The sequence below is a fragment of the Melozone crissalis genome, unplaced genomic scaffold (assembly GCF_028551555.1).
Source record: "Melozone crissalis strain CALT ecotype California unplaced genomic scaffold, PUWL_Pcris_2 ptg000061l_1, whole genome shotgun sequence".
NCBI classification, from domain to species: domain Eukaryota; kingdom Metazoa; phylum Chordata; class Aves; order Passeriformes; family Passerellidae; genus Melozone; species Melozone crissalis.
Window position 1 is genome coordinate 15,047,823 of NW_026535839.1, and position 20,329 is coordinate 15,068,151.

The window sequence follows — 20,329 nt, forward strand, 5'->3', positions numbered from 1 at the left end:
ACTCGGGGTGCACAGTGGGGTGAAACCTGTGGGGGACAGGTGGGACACGGAGGGGGTACGGATAGGATGGCATCCGTGGGGATGGAGGGACACGGGGGACACACTCCAATCCCATCCGGGTGTGACATGAGAGGTTGGGACACCTCGGTGACACTCGGGGGGGGGGGGGGGGGGGCAAGGGGAGGCAGCTGGGACACGGAGGGTGACACCCGTGTGGGGTGTACAGCCCACGGACGGCACAGCACAGTGACACCCATGAGGGGACATCAGGGACACGAGGGGACACACCGTGGTGACACCCATGGGGGCAGCTGGGACACGGGCGCGGGCGGGCACACCGTGACACGGGGGGTGTAGATGAGACGCGGGGGTCACAGCGGGCTAATCCCCGCGGGGGGTGGGCGGGACACGAGGGTCGCGCAGCGCCCCACGCGCGGGGTGGGCTGTCGCACGGCTCGGTGACACGCGGGGGTGGCGGTGCCCCGGGCTGGGTGTCGCCGCTCGGCGCTGGGGGTCGGGCGAGCCGGGGGCTGGCGGCGCGCGCGCGGGGCGGCGGGGGGCGCGCGCGGCGTGTCGTGCCGTGTCGCGGCGTGTCGCGGCGTTGTCCGGCGGCGCGGGGCGCTCGGCCCGGTCCGGTCCGGGTTTTGCCGGCAGCCGCGGGCAGCGGCGGCGGCGGCGGCAGCGCCGTGCAGCGCGGAGCGGGGGCTGCGCACTCCCAGAGCGAGCGGCGATGTGGAGGTGGGTGTGCGGCGGCGGCGAGGCACCGAGCCCGCCTCGGCTCCCCGGCCCCGGCCCCGGCCCCGGGCAGGTGCTGACCTCCCCTCCCTACCCCGCTCCCTTCCCCTGCTGCCCCTTTCCCGGCTCCCGGGCGGCCCCCGCCGCTCCCGGCAGCGCTGCCCGCAGCGCGGCGGCTCCCGGACCGCTCTCGGTGTCGGCCCCCGGGGCGCTCCGGCGGCGGAGTTGGGGTGCGGGGTGTCGGGGGGCTCACGGAGAAAGGGGAGGCGACGGAGGAGAAAAAGTTTGGCGGGGGGATCCGCGGCTCGCCCCGCTGCCCGGCGCCGTGCCCGGGCTGCCCGCGGCGGCGGCGGGGCCGGAGCTGGCCGCCTGCCCGCCTGCCCGCGTCGGGCCCGGCCGGTGCTGCCTGCGCGGCGCCCGAGCGGCCCCGCCGCTTCCCGGGGATGGGAGGGGAAGGGGGGGAACGTCGGGGTAACGAGCAAAGTTTTTCTCGGTGCGACCGAACCCCGCCGCCGGTACCCGCAGCCCGGCGGGGATGCGCCGGGAGCGGCGGGCAGGGATGGAGCGAGCCCCCCACGGCTCCCCCCGCCGCCCCGGACCGCCGCGGCAGCGCCCGGTGGTTTCCCGGGTGACAATGGTGGCGGCGGGGCCGGGGGGCGGCGGGGGCGGCGGCGCCGGGGGAGGCGGTGGGCAGCGGGGCCGGCGGTGCCACCCGCGGCGGGGCTGGCGTGGGGGGCGCGGGGGAACCCCCGCCTGACCGCGCGGGGGTCGTTGCCGCCTCCCCGGGGCGCGCCGGGGCTCCCGCGGCACTTCGGCTCCGCCGCCGGTGCCCGGGCGCGGGGCGGCCGTGGGAGCGGCGCCGCTCGCCATCGCCCAGCCATGTGCGACAACTCACCCAACTTTATCATCCCCCCGTTCCCGGCGAGCCCCCCCGCCCCGCTCCGCCGGCAGACGGAATTCCCGAACCCCCCGCTGCCCCAGCCCCGCGGGCACGGTGCCCCCCGCGCCCCGACACCCGTGGAGCCGCCGCGATCGCGCCGTGGAACATCCCTCGTTCGGTGCCACCGGCCCCAAAAGCACTGTGGGGGCTGTGCATTGGACCCGAATTTGGGAATTACGGCCCCAGACTCCGCCGAACCGCGGCCCCATGCGCCCCACGGAGGTGTGGGGCGTTTTGTTGTTGTTTTTGGGTTTTTTCCTTTTATTTTAATTTTATTTTTCCTATTTTTTTTTTTTTTTATTTCCACCGCATCCCGCAACCGGCAGCGTCCTTCCTGCGGGGCCGGGGCTGCTTCGGGTCGGGTTATTCTTTGCTGGGATGATTGATCGGGGAGCGGAGGATGGGGGGGTGGCACGGGGGGTTCGGGGGTGGGATGGGCACGGCGGGGGGGTCCATCCCACGCACAAACAAAGCTGCGCGCACATCCTGCGGTGCCGGCCCCGCGTGTGCGCTGACCCGGCCGGGCAACCTTCACCCCCCGCCGCTCCGTGCCGGGGGGGGCCGGCGGAATGCTGAGGGATGCCGTGCTGCGGGAGGGCGGCTGAGGCCGCCTTTGGGGGGACCTGGGGGGGGGATGCCCATCCCGGCTACCTGGGGCGCGGAGCCGGGGCCGGCGGAAGTTTTGTTTCTCTGGAAACGGGCCCTGCTGTGTCAGCGGCCCCTTTGTGCCGCTTTGTCCGCGCCCCCCGGCCCCCAGCCCGGCGGCGGGGCCGCACCTGGGGCTGCGGGGGGACCGGGACCCCTCCGGCCTCCCCAGCCCCCCGCGTTCCCCGGCCCCGCTGCTGCCCGCGGGCTGCGCCGCATCCCCGGCGGGGCCGAGCCAGGGGGGTCGGATGGGAAGGAGGGGGGGTGACTCTCCCCGAGGTCCCGCTCAGCGGGAGCGCTGGTAGGCATGGAAACCTCGCTCCGTCCCTCCGTCTGTCCGTCCGTCCGTCCTTCGCGTTCCCAGCGGGAACAGCTTTGGGCAAACGGCTCCTCCAGCGCGGGGCCGCCGCAGCGCATCGCCCTCGGTGGCGGTGTCACCCCGAGTGTCCCCGCGCGGGTACCCCGGAGATGCCCCCGGAGATGCCCTCGGCGCTGCGTCCCCTCCCCGGTGCCGGTAGCGGCGTCGCCCCGTCGCGCTGGCAGATGTCGCGCCCTGACCTCGGGGACGCCGCCTGGGGGGGGCTGTGGGAGGGACGTGGGGGGGGACACGGTGACGGGACGACGGGGACGGGGACGCGCCGGCGTGTGACAACAAAAGCAAAGTAACAAAGGAGCCGCCGGTGCCGCTCAGAAGTTGGTCCCGGCGCCGTTCGGGGCTCGGTGGCCCCGGGGGCAGGGCCGGGGGGGCTGCGTGCCGGGCGGGATGGGCAGGCAGGGCTGGGGGAGGTTGTGCCGGGCGTCACCAATGTCCCCGTGTCCTCCCCCCGCCTCGGTGGGGAGAGGCAGAGCCGGCCCAGCGTCCTTGCCGTGGATTTTGTGGTGGGGATGCGGGCGGCCGGCGCCGCGCTGCCAGGCACTGCCCGCGCCGCCTGCCCCTGCCCCTGGCACAGAGCTCTGCCTGCTGCACCCCGAAACTCGGCCTTTCCCTCCTCCTCCTCCTCCTCTGGGACACAGCTCTGGGCCAGAGGAGGTGCGGAGGTGTTTTGGGTATCCCTGATCCTGGGGGTCCCTCACCCACCGGCATCCCCTGGTGTCACCAGGACCTTCCAGGCAGGTGGCAGCAGTGCAGGTGCTGCTTGTCTGTGCCCTGGGGATGCTGCAGGGTCTGGGGGTGACATCCTCTCCCCAAAACTGTCCCCTCTGGCCAATCTCTGGGCCACCGGGGGGATGGCCAGATCCAGGGTGTTGGCCCTGGCACCTCCTGGTGTGCCCATGCAGGGCTTGGCCGAGGTTGGGTCATCCCCAGCTGGTCCTGGACCCTCCACCTCCCCTAGCAGGGACATTCCCCGGGGTGGCCACAGCGATGGCACCGCTCTCCTGCCTCCCTGTTTTGTTTTCCCAAATCCTGGCTGTAGGAACAACCTCTTGATTAAGTGTATTAATAGTTAAACTTTCAGCTCATAGCTTAAACTCACCAGACCACGAAAAGCTCCCTCCTTTACTCATGCTCTGGTGCTCAACTAAAATATTGCACTCAAAAGGCTTGTTTCTTTTTTTTTTCTTCTCCTTTCCCCTTCCTTTTCCCCTGACTCAGCTGTGACTCCTGGGAGCATGGGGGGTCTTGTGGGACTCCCAGTTGTCACTGCTGCCCCTTGCAGCCTGCACAGAGCCCAGGCATGGAGCATGGGTGTCCCCAGAGCGATTGGTGCTCTTGAAGCTCATCCAGGATGGGGAGCAGGATGGGAGCCACTGCCCCAGGTGGAGGCTGGCCCTTCACTCAGATGGGGACATGAGAATGGATGGGGAAGGGATGGAGATGCTGGCAGTGGGTGCTGTGTGGCATTGGCTGCTTTCCTGCCAGGCAGGTGGTGGGGAAAGAGGAAGGTGGCAGGTTCAGCCATGCCCAGTGCAGGATCTTGCAGCTGTGTGGGGACAGCCCCAGCCCAGCTGGGGGAATGACGGGCTGGGAGCAGCCCTGCAGAGAATGACTGGGGGTGCCGGGGGGTGACAGATGGGACACGAGCCAGCACCGTGCAATGGCAGCCCAGCAAGGTGAGTGTGTCCTGGGCTGCACCACGGGCAGCAGCCTGAGCAGGGGGTGCTCCCCTGTGCTCTGCTCTGCTCTGGGGAGACCCCCCTGGGGCACCACATCCAGCTGTGGCATCCCCAGCACAGACAGATGTGGGGAGGTTGGAGCAGGTCCAGGAGGCCCCCGAGATGCTCCAAGGGCTGGAGCCCCTCTGCTCTGGAGCCAGGCTGAGCATGTTCAGCCTGGAGTAGAGAAGGCCACAGGGAGACCTTAAAGCTCCTTCCAGTGCTCAAAGGAGTTTCAAGAGAGCTGGAGAGGGACTTTGGACAAGGGCCTGGAGTGAGGGTAGAAGGGGTGAGAGCTTTAAACTCTAACAGGTTGGGGTTAACTTGTACGTGGGGAAGAAATGTTTTACACAGGGTGGGCAGGCCCGGGCTCAGGGTGCCCACAGAAGCTGTGGCTGCCCCTGGATCCCTGGAAGTGTCCCAGGCCAGGCTGGGCAGGGCTTGGAGCAGCCTGGGATGGTGGAAGGTGTCCCTGCCCACGGCAGGGGGGTGAAAGGAGAGGAGCTTTAAGGTCACTTCCAACCCAAACCATTGTGGGATTTGGTGCAGGGAGCACTGGTGTGGGAGGGGCAGGAGGGCAGAAATGTGTGGGCGAAAGGGTGGCTAGAGGAGGAACCACCTCCAAAGGTGGCCAGTGGGAAATCCCAGAAGGAAATGTGAGGAATTTGCTGCTGCTCAGCAGTGGCTCTGCTGTGGGGATCAGCTCTGAGGGACATGTCCTGGTGGGGAGGCTGCACTTGCCATGCTGGGGAGCATCAGGACATGTGGGTGAGGAGCAGCCTCCATCCCTACCCATGTCCTGTATCCCTTGGGACACCTGTGGGGCTGGAGCCCCAGGAGAGCTCCAGGGACAGCAGGCAGAGAACAGTGTGACCCCAGGGAGTGGCTGAGGGTGACCTGTGTGTCCTTTTGCCTTTGGGAAAGTCCAAGGGCCACATTTACCCTGGCCTTGGGCCCTCAGGCACCGGTCATCCACAGCCAAAACCCTTTGGGGTCTGTCAGCACCCCAGTGCTGGTGATGTGCCCACCCCACAGTCTGTCCTTTTGGGGTGCTGGAGTGCTGGCTCCTTACATCTTCAGAGTGATTTCATCCCTGCTTGTCTTTTCCCAAGGCCTGCAAGCAGGTGGAGTGTGTAGATGGTCTGAGATGACAGCCTGTGCTGCACGTGGGTGACAGCCTGTGGTTATGTGCATAAAAGGATTTTTGAGGTCAGGAGGTTTTCCTGTAGCTGCCTTGGTGTCCCTGGTTCCCACCATCCATGGTTATGGCATGGAAGGAACTGGGCTAATGGCTCCCAGGCTGTGGGCTTGCCTTGGGATGTGTGGGTCTGCCTGGGTGTCCTTGTCCTGGAACAGTGTCCTGGAGCAGTGTCACTTGTACCAGAGCAGCCTCCATGGCCTGAGCTGAGACATCCTTGGTGCAGGGAGGATGAGGATGCATCCCCTGCCCTCAGTGATGCTGTCACTGTGGTGGCCTGGGCATGGGAGGATCTGTGTCAGCTGTGACCCTGGAAGCGGTGGCAAAGAATGAAAAAAGAAAAGCTGTTTTCTGATTTTCCAAGCAGGATGCTTTCCCATCCCCACCCTGCCAGCCTGAGAGGTGGGAGCTGGAGAGGGCTGGGGCTGCTGGCCCTGCCCTGTGCCAGCCCTGTGACATTGCAGTGGGGACACTGTGGGTGATGGGTGGCACCTGCCCACGGGCTGAGGTGACCCTGTCACTTCTGGGTCACCTCTGAGATGGGCTCCATGCCCAGGGTCTGGTTGTCACCCGGCTGGTGGCAGGGCTGGCAGCAGTGCCCTCCTGGCCCTGTGAGTGACCCCAGTGGCTCCTGGTGGCTGCTGCCACCCCTGGTACCCTCGGCTGACCCTGGCACACGTTTGCTGAGCAGGGCTGAGCACTGGGTTTGCTGCCTGCTGGAATGGGGACTGTTTGTGATGGGATTGGGCATGTTCCCCTCTGGCCTGCTCTGCTGCTGCTGTCCCTGGGCACCTCCTGCGGTGTGGGTGGTTAGCTGTGGTTGGAAGCAGCCCTTGTTTGGTGATGTTTTGGTTTTTCCTCTTCAAATGTGCCTTGAGTCCATGCCTGTGCTCCACTTTCTGTAGGGATATCTGGGCAATATCTGTCTGCCACAGTCCTCTGTGTGGAGTTGTCCATGCCCCACCAAGCAATGCAGCTCCATCTACTCAGCCCCAGGTTCTCTCTTGGTGTCCCCAAGGGTCTTGGTGTCATTGGTTCTCACTTTGCTTTGCTAGGACTTGCCCTTGTGCCTCTTTCTCTTTCTCTTTGTGCCTCTTTCTCTCCCTCAGAGATGGGATTTTGAGGTCCACATCCAAGCCCAGTGTCTCAATTTGAACATCCTGAAAGCTGAGACATTCCCAGTTGAACATCCCAACCCAAGTGTCTGCAGGATCCCAAGTGTCCACAGATCCAGCTGCTTTTACCCTGTAAGAGCTCTTGTTTCTCTGCACCCACCTGCTGCCCAGGGGCAGCTCCTGCTCTCCTGCCACTCCTGGACCTGGAGCCGGGCCGGGGGGGACCATTCCTGCCCAGGCAGGTTTGGGAAGGGCAGGTGAGCTGTGCCCACAGGTGGTGCTTGGAGGCTCTGTGGGATCTTGCTCCTTCTATAGACTCCTAGAACAGTTTGGGCAGGAAGGGACCTTAAAGGTTATTTAGTTACAACCCCTGCCATGGGCAGGGACACCTTTCACTATCCCAGATGACTCCAAGCCCCATCCTGCCTGGCCTTGAGCACTTCCAGGGATGGGGCAGCCACAGCTTCTCTGGGCACCCTGTGCCAGGGCCTCAGCACCCTCACAGAGAAGAATTCTTCCTAATATCCAATCCCAAACTTTCCTCTTTTAGTTTAAAACCATCACCCCTTGTCCTGTCATGTCAGACCCTGGTGAAAAGTCTCTCTCTGACTTTCCTGTAAGCCCCTGTAAAACACTGAGAGGTTTTTCAGCAGGTCTAGGCCTCAGCAGGGCCATGGGGAGGTGGCAGTGGCTGGTGGCCAGGACGTGGCAGCACGTTGGGTTATCCTTGCCCACTTTTCTCTTCTGCATCTGCCGGGATCCCAGCGGGGAGGAGCTCCCAGCATCCATCACTGCCTGAGTGCCCGTGGGCACTCTCTGCTCATCTGTGGGCTCTCTCTGCCCGTGGGCTCTCGGTGCCCGTGGGCTCTCTCTGCCCCTGGGCACTCTCAGCCCGTGGGCACTGTGCCCATGGCCTTTCTCCTCGGGGGCACTCTCTGCCCACCCGTGGGCTCTCTCTGCCCGTGGGCACTCTCTGCCCACCCATGGGTTCTCTCTGCCGTGGGCACCGTGCCCGTGCCCCGCTGCCAGCCGGCGCTTTGCCCCAGTTCCCGGGATCGCTGCCGGAGCCGGGCGCGCTGCTCTTGCCCTCTGCTTTACCTTCTGCATCTCACTAATCTGATGACCGGAGGTATGCGAGGCATTTCAAATATGGCCTCGTTAGCTGGCTCGGACAGAGCACGCAGGAGCGATTTCTTTTGCAGCGCTCCCTCCTCCCTCCCATGGCGTCCCGCTGCTGCTGGTCGCGGTTCCGGCCGGGATGGGCACGGCCGGCTGAGCCCATCCTGCCGGGATGTGGGCACGGAGCGTGTCCTGTGGCCACCGGGGCTCTTGAACCATTTGGGAGCATCACTGGGTGTGTGGGAGCAGGGTGAGCGTGTGCCAGGGATTGGGGTGTCCCCTGTGCCCCCATGCTTGGCAGGTGCCCAGGGCTCCCGCTGTGGATTCGCTCAGGGGATCCCATGGCACATGTGACAGTGGTTTTGGGGAGTCTCAGGGAATCTGAAAGGCATCAGGGTGGGGGATGTGGGATGGGAGGTGCTGGCTGGACACTGAACTGTGAATTGGGCTGTCCCTCCTGCCCCCATGCGAAGTACCCAGTGCAGGGAGTGAGCTTGGAGGAGTGCAGTGTATGGCTGAAGAGAGGGGGGGATACCCTGGTACCCCCATGGTGTGGGTGCTGTCCCAGGGTCCTGCAGCCCATCTGAGTCTGGCTCTCCAGCGTGATCCTTGCAGGGCTGCCATGGCGCTCACCTTGGGTCCCATCCCTCTGTCCCTGGGATGGCGAGCACAGCATCCCATCCATCTGTCCATCCGTGTCTGTTTCTCTCCATTCCCTCCATTCTCTCCATTCTCTCCTGGGCTGGTACTATGTGAGGCTTCACTGTCACCCATGCCAGCACTGCTGGGGACCCTCCACTCTTGATGTCCCTAGTGTCCCCTGCCTCCATCCCCACGGTAACAGCATGAGCCTGGCACCATCTCCCCATTCCCTATTTAAAGCTGGGGCTGAGGGGGAAAAAACAACCGTGGAGGATGAAGATGATGATGATGGTGGCTCTGGGCGCCCTTGGGGACAGCTGGCCCCGCACCGGCGTCCCCGAGGAGGGCTGGCACAGCCGGGCACGGGGCTGGCAGCCGGACGCCGGGCGTTTGCGCTTTAATGCATCAGGACAGCTTGCAAATTCCAGGCTGGCGCGGCGCTGCGGCCGGCGGAGCGTGCGCGGTGCCGGTGCCGGGCGGGGGCCGCGCTGCCGTCCCCGCGCTGCCATCCCCGCGCTGCCGTCCCCGCGCTGCCAGCCCCGCGCTGCCGTCCCCGCGCTGCCAGCCCCGCGCTGCCATCCCCGTTCAGCGCCGCACGCGGGGGAACCGGGCTGGGCACGGCTGGGGAACGGGCTGGGCACGGCTGGGGAACGGGCTGGGCACGGCTGGGGCAGCCCCCGCTCCACCGAGCCCGGCTGTGTGCGCAGCAGAGCTGGGGCAGCCCCGGGGGGAGCGGGGCACAGCGGGAGGGAGCTTGGTGTGATTTGTAGGGACCCGTGGTTCCCCTGTCTGCAGGCACCTCTGTCCCTCTCCTGTCTGCAAGACCCTTGTCCCTCTACCACCTGCAAGGATCTCTCATCTCTCAATCTGCAGGGACCCCTCTCAAGCTGCCAGGGCTCCTGTCCCCTCCTTCTGCAGGGAACCCTGTCGCCCTTGTCCTCTACTCATCTGCAAAGCCCCCATCCCCCTTTTAGAGATGTCCCTTCTCTCTTCATCAGTAGGCACCCCTGTCCCCACTTAGGGCTCCTGTCCCTCCCTCTGCAGGGAACATTGTTGCCCTTGTCCCCTCCTCATCTGCAAAGCCCCCATCCCCCTTTTACAGAGCACCCTGTCTCTTCATCTCTCCCTGTCCCTACTTCTTTAGGGACTCATTTGCCCCCATTTTCAAAGCCCCCCATGCTCCCTCCTGCCTCCAGGCATCCCTGTTCCCTTGTTCTGTGTCTCTTCATCTTCAAAGCTCCATGTCCCCTCATCTCCAGGGCCCCCTGTCCCCCCATATGCAGATCCCCATTGTCCCTCTCTGCAGAGCCTCCCATGCACAAAGCCCCCTGATCTGCCTGCCCCCTTCTGCAGAGCCCCGTGTCCCCCATCCACAGGGATCCCAGAACCCCCACATCCACAGGAACTCTCATCCCCACACCTGCAGGGCCGGGGTGGTTCCCAGTCCTGCCCCCGGGGGTGGCCTGGAGGATGTTCAGGGCCAGCTGGGGCCATCTGAGTTCCCCCACTTTCATCTCTACACACGGGTAAACTGAGGCAGGGAATGGCATGGAATCCTCTCTAGGAATGGTTTTTCATCCTTTCCCTGAATATTTCCCCAAAACCTGAGCCTGTCAGTGGAGCCAAGACTCCCAGGCTTTGCCTCTATCTCCTCCCCACCGTGTGATCTCCTTCCCCCATCCTCACATTCAGATTCCATAAATAAAAAAAGCCTTTAAAAACATTTATTGCCACCTCGTTGGGGAAAACCGGAGTCACCTGGAGCGCTAATCCCGAGGCACCCTGGGGCTATGGGTGCTCCTTGGGCTGCCTCCCTCGGGCTGGGGCAGGAGGAGGGGGCCCTTTGCTTTGCCAAGGCGTTGGGGGATTAGTGGGAGGATTGGTAAATCTGACCCCAGGTAAAGATTAAGACCCAAAAAAAAAAAAAAAAAAGGAAAATCGTTGTGGTTTTCCTCCCCGTGCCTGATGCACCGTGAAGATTAAACTGGGATGAGTCTGTGCAGCAGCCAGTTCCATTAGGGGTGGGGGGCAGCAGGGAGGGATGAGATGGGGCAGGGATGGGGCTGTGTCTGGGGGGAAAGGGGGAGCTGGGGGATTGGGGGAGCTGGGGGGCTTGGGGCCAGTCCTGTGGGTCTTCAGGCTGTCTGTGGTTGGTGCTTTGGGGGACAGACAGGCACATCCATAACCATAACTGATCCTGGGAATGGCTCCACTGGGCTGTGTGGGGTGGCTTCAGCAGCTCATCCCGATGGACAGGGCTGGAAAACCCCCTGGCACTGGGGAGTTCATCCCCACAGCCAGCACCCTCCTCTATTAGAGACTGGATGTGCTGGATGTGCTCTCATCCCACCCAAAGTCCCTGGTCTGCACCCCACAAACCATCCCACAAACCATCCCACAAACCGTCCTACAAACCATCCCACAAACCATCCCACAAACCATCCTACAAACCATCCCACAAACCATCCCACAAACCATCCCACAAACCATCCCACAAACCATCCCACAAACAATCCCACAAACCATCCCACAAACCATCCTACAAACCATCCCACAAACCATCCCACAAACCATCCCACAAACCATCCCACAAACAATCCTACAAGGCATCCCACAAACCATCCCACAAACCATCCCACAAACCATCCCACCATGCAGCCCCCTCCCAGGATAACCAGGGATATCCTGACATTCCTTACCTTTGGCCAGGACCCCCACACTCCCTGGCTCTGGGGCTGGGGAGGCTGCCAGCAGAGCTCTGGGAATCCTGTCTGTCCCACTGGTGCTGCTCCCCTGGGAAATGATGGGGAAGGGGTCAGGGGGTCCCCTGCAGGACACAGAGTGAGGGACACAGGGACATGTCCCTTCCCACAGCTCCCCTGCCATGGTGTTCCTGTGTCCTTCTGCTGATGAAGGGCCAAAGGAAATTGGGAAAACCCCTCAGGGCTGTGTGGCCATCCTGAGGGGCCGTGTGACCAGTGGGTGTACTGGGAGGAACTGGAGTGGCTGTCCCTGTCCCTGGGGGGGACCATGCAGTGCTGACCCCTCCTGTGGGACAAGGCTTTTTGGGGGCTGAGCACTGCCTTGGGGGTCGAGCAGCATTTTGGGGTGTTGAGCACTGGGTCCAGGGGCTGAGCACCATTTTGGGGAGCTGGGCACTGGTTTGGTGGTCAAGGATTGTTCTGGATTGGGGGTCAAGCACTGATTTGGGGGTTTGGTGCTTTGGGGGGCTGAGCACCAGCTTGAGAGTCAAACAGCATTTTAGGAGACTGAACCAGCTTGAGGCTCAGGTACTGTTTTGGGGCCTGAACTCCAGTCTGGGGTCTGGGCAGCAGCTCAGTTGCTGGTTCAGGGGGCTGAGCCCTGCCTTGGGGGTCAAGCACCATCTCAGGGCTCAAACACCTCCCTGGGGTGTTCAGCACCCACTCAGGGGTTCAGTGCTGGCTTGGGGGATCAGCCCTTGAGAGTTGAGCACTGTTTTGGGAAGCTGAGAACCAGTTTGGCCACCCAGCACCAGTGTGGGTGGCTGAGCACCATTGCAGGGGGCTGAGTGCTGGTCAGAGGTTGAGCTCTGGTTTGGGGGGTGGTTTGAGTGCTGTTCTGGGGCTGAGCCCCAGTTTGAGGGGCTGGATCCTTCCTGAGAGGGCTGGGGGGGCACCCCACTGTGGGTGTGATCCTGTCTCATGTCCCATTCTGGGGTGTGGCAGTGCCAGGGCAGGGGCTGTTCCTGCTCTGCCCTTGCTCCCTGTGCTCAGCACAGAGTGGGGACAGGGATCCTGTTTGTCCCCAGACAGGGACAGACATCCCCCCTCTGCATGGGGAGTGTCAGGAAAAGCTGATACAAGGCCCTAGGTCCCCTTGCTGTGCCAAGTGTGTGGGCCCATCCCAGCCCTCCCCTGCCTCAGTTTCCCTCCTGCAGTGGAGCAGAGCATCCCCCTTCCTCCTCAGGGGCCTCCCTGCTGCCTCCTGCCCAGAGTGCTCCAGCTGCTCTCCCAGGGGCTGCCATGGGCATCCCTGCCCAGGTGGGGAGGGAAGGGTCCAGTGGCTGGGTGCTGGTACCCTGGGTGATGCTGGGCTGCCAGGAGCATCCCTGAGTGTTCCCCTGGTGTGCTGGGTGTGCTGGCAAACCCTCACACAGCCAGCTCTGTGCTGGAGCCTCACCTGCTGTCCCAAAGGAACTGAATCTCCCAGCCTGGAGCAGGGTGGGCCTCAAAGTGGCACCAGTTTGTGGGGAAGGGTGGGTGGGTGCAGCTGAGCTGCTGCCATGGGAGTGGGGAGAGCAGGGTCCCCTTCCCAGGGCTCTGCAGGGCTGGGGAGGTGAGGAGGAGCCCAGGATGTCTCCATGCATGGGGCAAGGAGCACCCTGTGCTTTGCAGGCCCCTGGCCTGGGGACCCACCTGCCACCCTGCCCATGCCTGGGCCAGCAGCAGCTGCACCATCCCCTGTGCCCCAGGCAGGGTGAGGGGATGGGACAGGGCTTTTCCCTGGCCTCCCAGCCATGCTGGGTCCCAGGGCTTGCTCCTTGTGCCAGCACCTCCCCTGGAAGCACCCTTGGGCCCCTTTCTTCCTGGGGGTGCAGCTCTGCCCCTCCTTGGGTGCTCTTCTCCTCCCCATGGGTGGGGGGCAGATCCAGACCAGGAGGAGGATTCCTGTGGCTCCATGCCCAGGGTCATGCCAGTGCCATGGCCCCACAGGTTCCCCAGAATGTGCTGATCCTGGGAGCTGGTCAGGGTGTGCTGATGGCAGAAGGTCTCCTCACAGCTGGGGACACCGTTGGGGACACTGATCTCTCCAAGTCAGCCTGGAGTGGGGAGTAGCTCCTGGGTCCCTGGGGAGCACATCCACCACACCCAGCCTTACTGCCCCTGAGCACCCCCCATCATTTACTGAGTGGAAACAAGCAGAAACTTGGAAATTCAGGGTTGGAGGTGCTGGGGGATGGGAAGGGACAGAGGGCCCCAGGCCAGGATGAGATATCCTGGGTGATGCCGGGATGCTGAGAGCATCTCTCTGAGTATTCATCGGGGAATGCGGCCGTAGGTGTGCAGGGGAACTGGCTGCTCCAAAATCCACAAACCCCCTGAGCCCTCGAGGCTGAGACTGCCACAGACTCATCTCAGGGGTGAAAATCGGCCACATCCCTCTGCTCCAGCCCCACCCTGCGGAGCGACCCTCGGCGGGCTCGGAGCCGGGGGGGCCGTGTCGGGTCGGAAATCACGTGCGGCCGGGCCTCGGGGCTTTACGGGAAGCCGGGCTTGAGGCGAGGGGCAGCTCCCATCCCCCCGGGACGCCTTGGCCGGGGTTCAGCCCGGGATCGGGCCCGCAGCAGCTGCCCCGCCGCTTCCCGGCAGGCGCGGGGGGCCGGGGGGGACCGGAGCCGCCGTCGCTCCCTCCCTCCCTCCCCCCCTCCCCGAGCAGATGGTCCCGGAGCTGCCCCTTCCGCATCGATTACCCGCGCCGGCCGTTTAACGATCGCTTTCCGGGGTTAATTAAACTCTTCTCGCCGAGGGCGGCTGTACCTGCCTGCAGCCCCGCTGCTGCACCCCCAAAACGGGGGGGACGAGCCTGTGGCTGGAGCTTTGCTCCCAAGCCAAGCCTTCCTATCCATCCTGTGCGCACCGCGGCTGCTTCTCCCCGGGGCGGCCCGAGCAAGGTCAGCTGCCGGGGCTGGTTACATCCCGCTCTGCAGGCAGCGCAGGCTGCCGCTGTTTTCCCCCGGCTGCTGCTTTTTTGGGAGCGATCCCCACGACCTCGCTCCGTGGGGTTGGGTCTGCGCCCACCCATGTCTCTATTCACAATGATTTTGGAGGAAGGCGTCGGGAGCTCGGCGGCAGACGGCGGCTCCGGAGCCGAGCGGGGTCGCAGCCCTGGGATTGTCAGGAGTTGCTGCTTTTTGCATATCTAAATGTGCCCTTTCAGCCGGCGCTCTCGGTCGAAACTGCCATCTTTTGCCTCATTGTCAGCCTCGCCGAGGTTACGCATCGTTTGCTGACTCACAGCCTCCTGCTCTAATTACTCGTTCAACTCCCTCCCTCCCTCCCCGGAGCCACCCGGCCAGTCCCGGCACATCCCTCCCTTCCCTCGGCTGCACTGCAGGGCTGGAGCCGGGGCATCCCTGCAGAGCCCTCCGTGCCCCGGCCCTGCCCGCGGGCATCGCCCTTGTCTGGCCCAGCATCCACTGCTCGCACCCTGACAGGGATTTGGGGTGCAGCCGGGGTCTGGCCCGGCATCCACTGCTCGCACCCTGGCAGGGATTTGGGGTGCAGCCGGGGTCTGGCCCGGCATCCACTGCTCGCACCCTGGCAGGGATTTGGGGTGCAGCCGGGGTCTGGCCCGGCATCCACTGCTCGCACCCTGGCAGGGATTTGGGGTGCAGCCGGGGTCTGGCCCGGCATCCACTGCTCGCACCCTGGCACGGTTTTGGGGTGCAGCCGGGGTCTGGTCCAGCATCCACTGCTCACACCCCTGGCACGGTTTTGGGGTGCAGCCGGGCTCTGCAGCTGTGGCATCCGTGCAAACCCCCTTCCCTGTACCGGGGTCTGCAGCTGTGCATCCGTGCAAACCTTCTCTATCCCTGCCCCTGGCCATCGCTCCGGCTCTCCTAGAGCTTCTCTCCTGGTTGTCAGCTCCCCACGCTCACCCCCATATCGCTGATGGTTTTGGGGTCACACGGGCTCGGTGGGGCTGTCACACAGCACAGCTGAGCCACCATCCAGGGCTGGCTATCCCCCCGGGTATCGCCCCACCGAGGGATGCTCCATCCACCCAGGCGCCCTCCGAGCTTCCCGGAGCATCCCGGGTGCGCGGCCCCCCCTGGGCCGGCTGGGACGAGCCGTGCCAAAGCCGTAAGCTGAGCCTCTTTGATCCCCGGCCGATACGATCAGCCGCCGGCAGCTCCGAGCCGGGCCCAGCGTGATTTCAGCGTCGCGGGATCCGAACAGACGCCGCAATTACCGATGGGATCGGCCTGAGCCCGCCCTCGGCCTGCTGCTCCACGCTGGCTGGGGTCCTGTCCGCCAGGAGCAGGGAAAGCACCAGCTCTGACCTTTTTAATATTATTATTTTTATTATCATCAGCAGCATCAAACTATGCCCCCCATCATGCTTGCCATCAGTGTCATGCTATTGGGAAGAGCCTGCTCTCCCCTCCAGCATCTCCCTCTCCCCAAGGAGAGGGGACCCAAAGTCACCCATCAAAGGGGACCCAAACATCACCCAGCAAGCCAGGGGGATGATGTTCCTTGTGCAGGGGCTCATTTTATCTTTAATTAACTTGATTTTCTATCTCCCCCTGGTTTTGATCACTAATATCAAGGCAGAAACAACATCTCTGCAAATCCATCTTGCTAAGGGAGGTGAAACCAAGCCGGGTAATCCGGTGGTAAGGACAGCGCTCCGACGGGTAATGCAGTCATGCTCGCCTTGGAAGGGGAGATATTTTATATATTTATATACCAAGGAAAAAAAAAGAGCTGTGGATGTGTTTGCACAGGCTTCTGCCTGTCACAGAATGGTCCAACCACGCATCTTATCTCATAAAGCCATATTTTGGCCCCTTTTTTTCCCCCCCAAGAAAGTGAATTTTAAGCGCCAGGAGACAGTGATGGTTTCTTTGGAGCTGTTAGGATCTGCCATGTACAATAAATCTGTCTTAGTTTGTGGATTATTGGCCCAATAGACCGTAACAGCTCTGTCAGCCCCTCCTGGCGCGCTGTGTCCGGCAAGCTCAGCTTTTGGTGGGTTTTCCTGTTTTTTTTTATTATTTTTCAGCAGGAATTTGCTAAGGATTTTTCTGTGCCATGTGCGTGTACGGCAGCTGATAGGGAATTCACAGGAGCTCAGTAACGTTCTTAGGTTTTGGGGTGATTTTTTTGCTTTTTAAAATATTTCCCCTCTGGAAAAACCCAAATGCACAAAGTCCAAATCCCCAAAACAGGACGAAGAGGAGGGCAGAGCCTATTCTGACAGAGAAAAGGGGCTGCCTCCCCAAACTTGTGCTGGGTTTTAGTGACAGAAAGTCAAAATCCCCAAAACAGGATGAAAAGGAAGGCAGAGTCTCTTCTGACAGGGAAAAGGGGCTGCCTCCCCAAACTTGTGCTGGTTGAGGATGGGGTTTTGGTGAATGGGGTTTTACTGCTTTCCAGCAGGATTTTCCCTGCATGGCCCCACTCCTGCTGGCTGTTGTTCCCAGTCCACTGTGCTTGATCCAAACCTGGAAAAACCAGGATTTGCCAGGGATGGTGTGGGATGATGTGCTGGCCCCTCCAGCATTACCAGGCTGTGTAGCACATGCTCTTTGCATGCTCAGCCTGAATTTGAGGGGGTCTGAACCCCTGGAGTGGGGGGAATCAGGGCGATGATGTGGGGTGGGATGTGTGGTGAGATGTGGGGTGCAGGTGTAGGGTGAGATGTGGGGTGCAGGTGTAGGGTGAGATGTGGGGTGCACAATCATGAAGGGATGAGGATTGGAGCAGGAGCCAGAGTGGGGTGAGGTGTGGGGCACAGGTTGCAGGTGCAGGGAGAGCTGTGGGTGCCAGGCTGGTGGCACAGCCTGGGGGGAGTGGGTTTGCTGTAGGGCTGGGGAGGACACACATCCTTAAGGAGAGCAGGAGGAGGCCTGTGGGGTTTGGGATGGGGAGAGAGCAGGCTGAGCACTCGGGGCCATCCTGGATGGGGCTGGTGGGTGGAACAAGCATCCTTGTTCCCAGGGTGCTCCAGTTTGCCCATTTGTTTGGGTGCTGCATTAACGTGGCTTCCTTGACTGCCCTGGTCCTTGAGTGTGCAGATGGCCTGGGAGATCTGGTCTGGTGCTGTGACCATCCAACATGGAAAAGGTCCAGGAAGGGAAAAAGACAGTGAGGGGTGCAGGAGACCTGAGGAGCAGTGAAACCACGGTGGGGGTGCCAGGCAGGGGTGCCAGCTGGGGGTGCCTCTGAGCCCCCCTGGGTGCTGTGCTGGGGGAGCTGCTCTGCTCCCAGCAGCTCCATAAGCCCATTAAGAGCTCAGGGAGCCTTACACCTCGGGGGGCTGCAGCAGGGACTTGCACTGCTCCAGATTAAACCCCCTGAGCTGAAGCGGGGGCGCTGCTGTGGGGACACAAGGATGCCATGGCCATCCTCTGGAGAGACCCATCCTGGATCCCAGCGTGGGTGCTGCCTGCTCCCCCGGGACAGTGAGGGCTGCAGCCCTGGCACCGGGATTTGGCTCTGTTGCATTGTTAAAATGCATCATCAGGGTGAAAAAGTACATTTTTTTGTCTGAAAAATGCTCAGAGGAGGCTGTTCCCCCTCCGGGTGCTGTCGTTCAGCATCACAGTGTGCAGGAGAAAAGCGCAGGGAGGGCAGGTAGGTCCAGCTGGGGTGGGGATGGGGAAGCCACTCTGGTGAAGGGGAACCTGGTCAGGAATTGCTTGGGATTTTTCCTGCCTTAACCCAGATGTGCCTTATGTCAGAAGTGTCAGGAGCTGTGATAGTGGGAAACCCCCTTCTCCACCCCAGACAGGTCTTTGTGGAGCTCATGGGATGAAAACAGCTTCATCAGAACACTGAGGGAGATCTGGACAGTCCCTAAAATTCCAGTGCCTCATTCCAGACACAAGGATGAATTTCTTTCTGTTGAATCCGTCACCACCAAGTCTGTATCTGCTGGTGCTCCAGCTTGTTGGGGAATGGATTCTGTGGGTGCTCCCTTGCCCAGCTCATCCCACAGCCCCTGCTCATCCCTCAGCCTTCCTTGGGCTCATCCTCCATGGATCATGGTGCTGAGGGCAAGGTGCAGCACCCTCTGGCATGGGGAACAGGGAGGAGGCTGGGGAAGCAGCAAATCGAGGAGGGTGTTCATCCTGGAAGCTGAGAGTGGGCAGTGGGAGCTCTGTGCTCTGGAGCTTCCCTCCCATGCCAGGAGCTTGGCAGTGCCGTGGGAAGATCCATCAGGAGATGGGGATGTGGGTGTTGGCTTTCAGAAGGGATGAAAACCCTGATGGGATCAAACCCTTCCCTGGTGAGGGAGGATTGTTCTCTTGCTGGGGGTCACCAATCCAGCAGGCAGGTCCTGGGAGTCCTGAACCACCCTGGGCTTGCTGCAGAAGGGCTGGACCACCAACTACATCCAACCTGCTCCTTGTCCCTCCACCCTGGAAGGGAGGGAAGGCAGAAGCATTGACATCTTGCTCTAGTTTTAGTGTAGCCCCTCAGAGCTGGGGCCAGGAAGGAGCAGGAGCCCAGACAGACTGACAGCCTGCAGTCAGTCCCCTCAAACCACGTCTCCAGTGTGATGAGCCCTTTCCAGCTCCCACCAAGTGGTGTTTCCTTCATGCTTCAGCTTCCCCAGGTTTGGTCTTGTGTCCCTTCACAATCTTCCTCTGTGTGGTGACAGTTTGTTGATGAGTTTTTCCATGGCTGCTCTCCTCCAGGTCATAGAGTGAACCTCTCTGTTTCTTACTGTGAGTCCTGCAGCCCTTCCAGCTGAGAGTTCTCCCATCCTGACTCATGCTGTGGCTGCTGATGGTGAGCCCTTCCTCCTTCCCAGGACTCCAGCTCTGCTTTCCAAACATCCTGGGGCTGGTTCTTTAGGACCTGACAGCTTCTCCCACCTCACTTGTGCTTTTTAAAAATTGCCATAGAATCAGAAAATGCTTTGGGTCAGAAGAGATCATCTCATTTCACCCCCTGCCATGGGCAGGGACACCTTCCACTAGCCCAGGTTGCTCCAATCCCTGTCCAGCCTGGCCTTGGACACTCCAGGGATGGGGCAGGCACAGCTGCTCTGGGCACCTCTGCCACCCTCACAGGGAATTTCCTCCTGATGTCTTATCTACCCTGCCCTGTCAGTTTAAAACCCTGTGCCTTGCTCTGTTACAACAGGCCATGGTGAGAAGCCTCCATCCACCAATCTCCCACACCCCCTTCATGCATGGAAAGGTCACAGTGGGGTCTCAGGCTGTGCAGGACCCCCAGGAGAATCTGAGTGTCCCACAGCAGTCCCAGTGTTTGCTGCAGTCCCACTGGTGTCTGATCAAATACAGAAGCCGGGCCTTGGTACAGCACCTCCCTGCCCTGCCACCCCTGACAGTTTTCTGGGAACAATTTTCCAGGAACAGTTTTCCTAATAACTCTTGCCAGCAGGTTCCCAGCAGTGCTGTTTCTCTGCCCTCTATTGCCATGCAGGGGAAGGAAGATGCCTTTCATTTGGGCTGATTCTTGGTTCAGAACCAAGTAAGAGATCCAAGAGGAATCTCTGAAAGGAGATTGGCTTGGCTGTGTCCATGTGTGTCCTCTGGCCTCAGAGGTGTTTGCTCACCTCAGAGCATGCTGTGTGTTGGGTCTCCCAGCCGTGGTCCTGGGTGAGGCCAGACCTTGTGTCTGAGGACATTTGGTCAGTGCTGGAGTGTCCCTACCATCAGCCAGGACACCCAAGGGCTCCCTGCTCCCCAGGACGTGGTGCAATCCCTGCCTGTGGCTCTGCTCTCCTGCAGGATGAGGTGCTGGTGGCTCCCTGGGACCCAGCAGGTGCAGAAGGGAGGAGCATCATCTTCCGCTTGATCCCAGGGTGCTCCAGTTTGCCTGTTTGTTTGGGTGCTCCATTAACAGGGTTTCCTTGCCTGTCCTTGCCCTTGAGTGTGTGGATGTCCTGGGAGATCTGGGTCTGGTGCTGTGACCATCCAACATGGTCAAGGAAGGGAAAAAGAGAGTGAGGGGTGCAGGAGACCTGAGGACCAGAGAAACCAGCACCTGAGGTGTTCCCTAGGCTGAACCAACATGGTGCAGCACCTGCCAAGCATCCCAGTGCTGGAGGTGCTGGCAGCAAGTGTGCCCATCCTCTGGCACCCGGTGTCCTGGGCAG

The 20,329-nt window shown here is 62.0% G+C and overlaps 3 protein-coding genes across 4 annotated transcripts in view; 1 reads left to right on the forward strand and 2 right to left on the reverse strand.

The window, feature by feature from the left end:
• Positions 1-371: 371 nt before the first annotated feature.
• Positions 372-1,605, reverse strand: LOC128944822 (proline-rich protein 2-like). The gene is made up of 2 exons (XM_054288272.1): positions 1,045-1,605; positions 372-983 (listed from the first exon to the last, which is right to left on the reverse strand). Exons 1-2 carry the CDS (start codon positions 1,603-1,605, stop codon positions 372-374), a joined length of 1,173 nt encoding a protein of 390 aa, XP_054144247.1.
• CXXC5 (CXXC finger protein 5) overlaps positions 655-20,329 on the forward strand; it is a 37,187-nt gene continuing 17,512 nt past the window's right edge. Inside the window, exon 1 of one of the 2 annotated variants that reach the window (XM_054288101.1) lies at positions 655-738. The gene's annotated coding sequence lies outside the window, so the exon portion shown is untranslated. The other variant, XM_054288102.1, reaches the window with a different exon arrangement.
• Positions 2,755-3,404, reverse strand: LOC128944823 (translation initiation factor IF-2-like). Its single transcript, XM_054288273.1, has 2 exons — positions 3,399-3,404; positions 2,755-3,336 (listed from the first exon to the last, which is right to left on the reverse strand). The coding sequence occupies exons 1-2, from the start codon at positions 3,402-3,404 to the stop codon at positions 2,755-2,757; spliced, it is 588 nt and encodes a 195-aa protein (XP_054144248.1).

What these genes read in the sequence shown, in the direction of transcription:
- LOC128944822 (XM_054288272.1), bottom strand. Translation starts at nt 1,605, where the DNA reads ATGGCGAGCGGCGCCGCTCCCACGGCCGCCCCGCGCCCGGGCACCGGC. An exon ending in GCACGGCGCCGGGCAGCGGG is followed by an intron (nt 984 to 1,044) that starts GCGAGCCGCGGA and finishes TTTCTCCGTGAG; the next exon opens with CCCCCCGACACCCCGCACCC.